At 46.6% G+C, this 1,385-nt stretch overlaps 1 protein-coding gene across 1 annotated transcript in view; it reads left to right on the plus strand.

Annotated features, from left to right (window-relative positions):
• Positions 1 to 1,385, plus strand: part of LOC106877042 (uncharacterized) — a gene marked incomplete at its 3' end in the record, with an annotated part of 87,319 nt that overhangs the window by 85,604 nt on the left and 330 nt on the right. The window contains exon 10 of the mRNA XM_052965896.1: positions 4 to 1,354. Within this exon, the coding sequence (XP_052821856.1) occupies positions 4 to 1,354 (1,351 nt within the window). The remainder of the gene's footprint in view (positions 1 to 3; positions 1,355 to 1,385) is intronic.

Below are 1,385 nucleotides of genomic sequence, written 5' to 3' on the forward strand. Positions count from 1 at the left end.
AAGGCACCTGCCCCCAGTTCTACAACTGCTCCCAAGGCACCTGCCCCCAGTTCTACAACTGCTCCCAAGGCACCTACCCCCAGTTCTACAACTGCTCCCAAGCCACCAGCACCCAGTTCTACAACTACTCTCAAGGCACCAGCCCCCAGTTCTACATCTAGCACCAAAACACCAGCCCCCAATTCTGCAACTACTCCCAAGACACCAGCCCCCAGTTCCACATCTAACATGAAAACATCAACCCCAAATTCTACATCTACTCCCAAGGCACCAACTACTACCACTATTTCTACCAAAACACCAACTCCCAGTTCTGCAACCACTCCCAAAGTTCCAGCACGTAGTTCTACTACTACTACTAGCAAAACACCAACCCCCAGTTCTACATCTAGTACCAAAACACCAGTAAGTATTACAACAACCCCCAAGACGCCAGCACCCAAGATAGCTACAGTCACCTCTACAACAACTTCTAAAGCTTCATCACTTAGCTGTACCTCTTCTCCTGCAGTACCCAGTTCTACTTCAACCTCCAACACACTCCTATCCAAGTCTCCCCTCAAATCTACTGTGGCCCTTTCCAATACTACATCCAAATCTCTGGCACCCAGCTCTGCCTCTCCTTCCTCTACCACTATTACTGTTGCATCCAAGACAACAGTGCCTACTTCTACCACTGCTTCTAAGACAACAGTTTCTACTTCTACCACAACTCCTAAGACTACAGTTCCCATTTCTACCACTACTTCTAAGATCATAACTCCTATTTCTACCACTACTTCTAAAACTACAACTCCTACCACTACTTCTAAGACTACAGCTTCTACCTCTATCACTACTTCTACCATTGCTTCTCCTTCCTCTGCTATTGCATCGAAAACAACAGTGCCTACTTCTAAGGCTACAGCTCCTATTTCTACTATTGCTTCCAAGACTACAACTACTACCACCACTGCTAAGACAACACCTCCTACTTCTACCGTCACTGCTAAGACTACAGCTCCTACTTCTAAGACAACACCTGCTACTTCTACCGCTGCTTCTAAGACAACAACTCCTACTTCTACCACTGCTTCTAAGACAACAACTCCTATTTCTACCACTGCTTCTAAGCCAACACCACCTACTTCTACCACTGCTTCTAAGACAACAGCTCCTACTTCTACCACTGCTTCTAAGACAACACCCCCTACTTCTACCACTGCTTCTAAGCCAACACCCCCTACTTCTACCACTGCTTCTAAGACAACACCCCCTACTTCTACCACTGCTTCTAAGACAACACCCCCTACTTCTACCATTGCTTCTAAGACAACACCCCCTACTTCTACCACTGCTTCTAAGACAACAGCTCCTACTTCTACCACTGCTTCTAAGACAACACC

Source organism: Octopus bimaculoides, chromosome 2, assembly GCF_001194135.2.
Source record: "Octopus bimaculoides isolate UCB-OBI-ISO-001 chromosome 2, ASM119413v2, whole genome shotgun sequence".
NCBI lineage: Eukaryota > Metazoa > Mollusca > Cephalopoda > Octopoda > Octopodidae > Octopus > Octopus bimaculoides.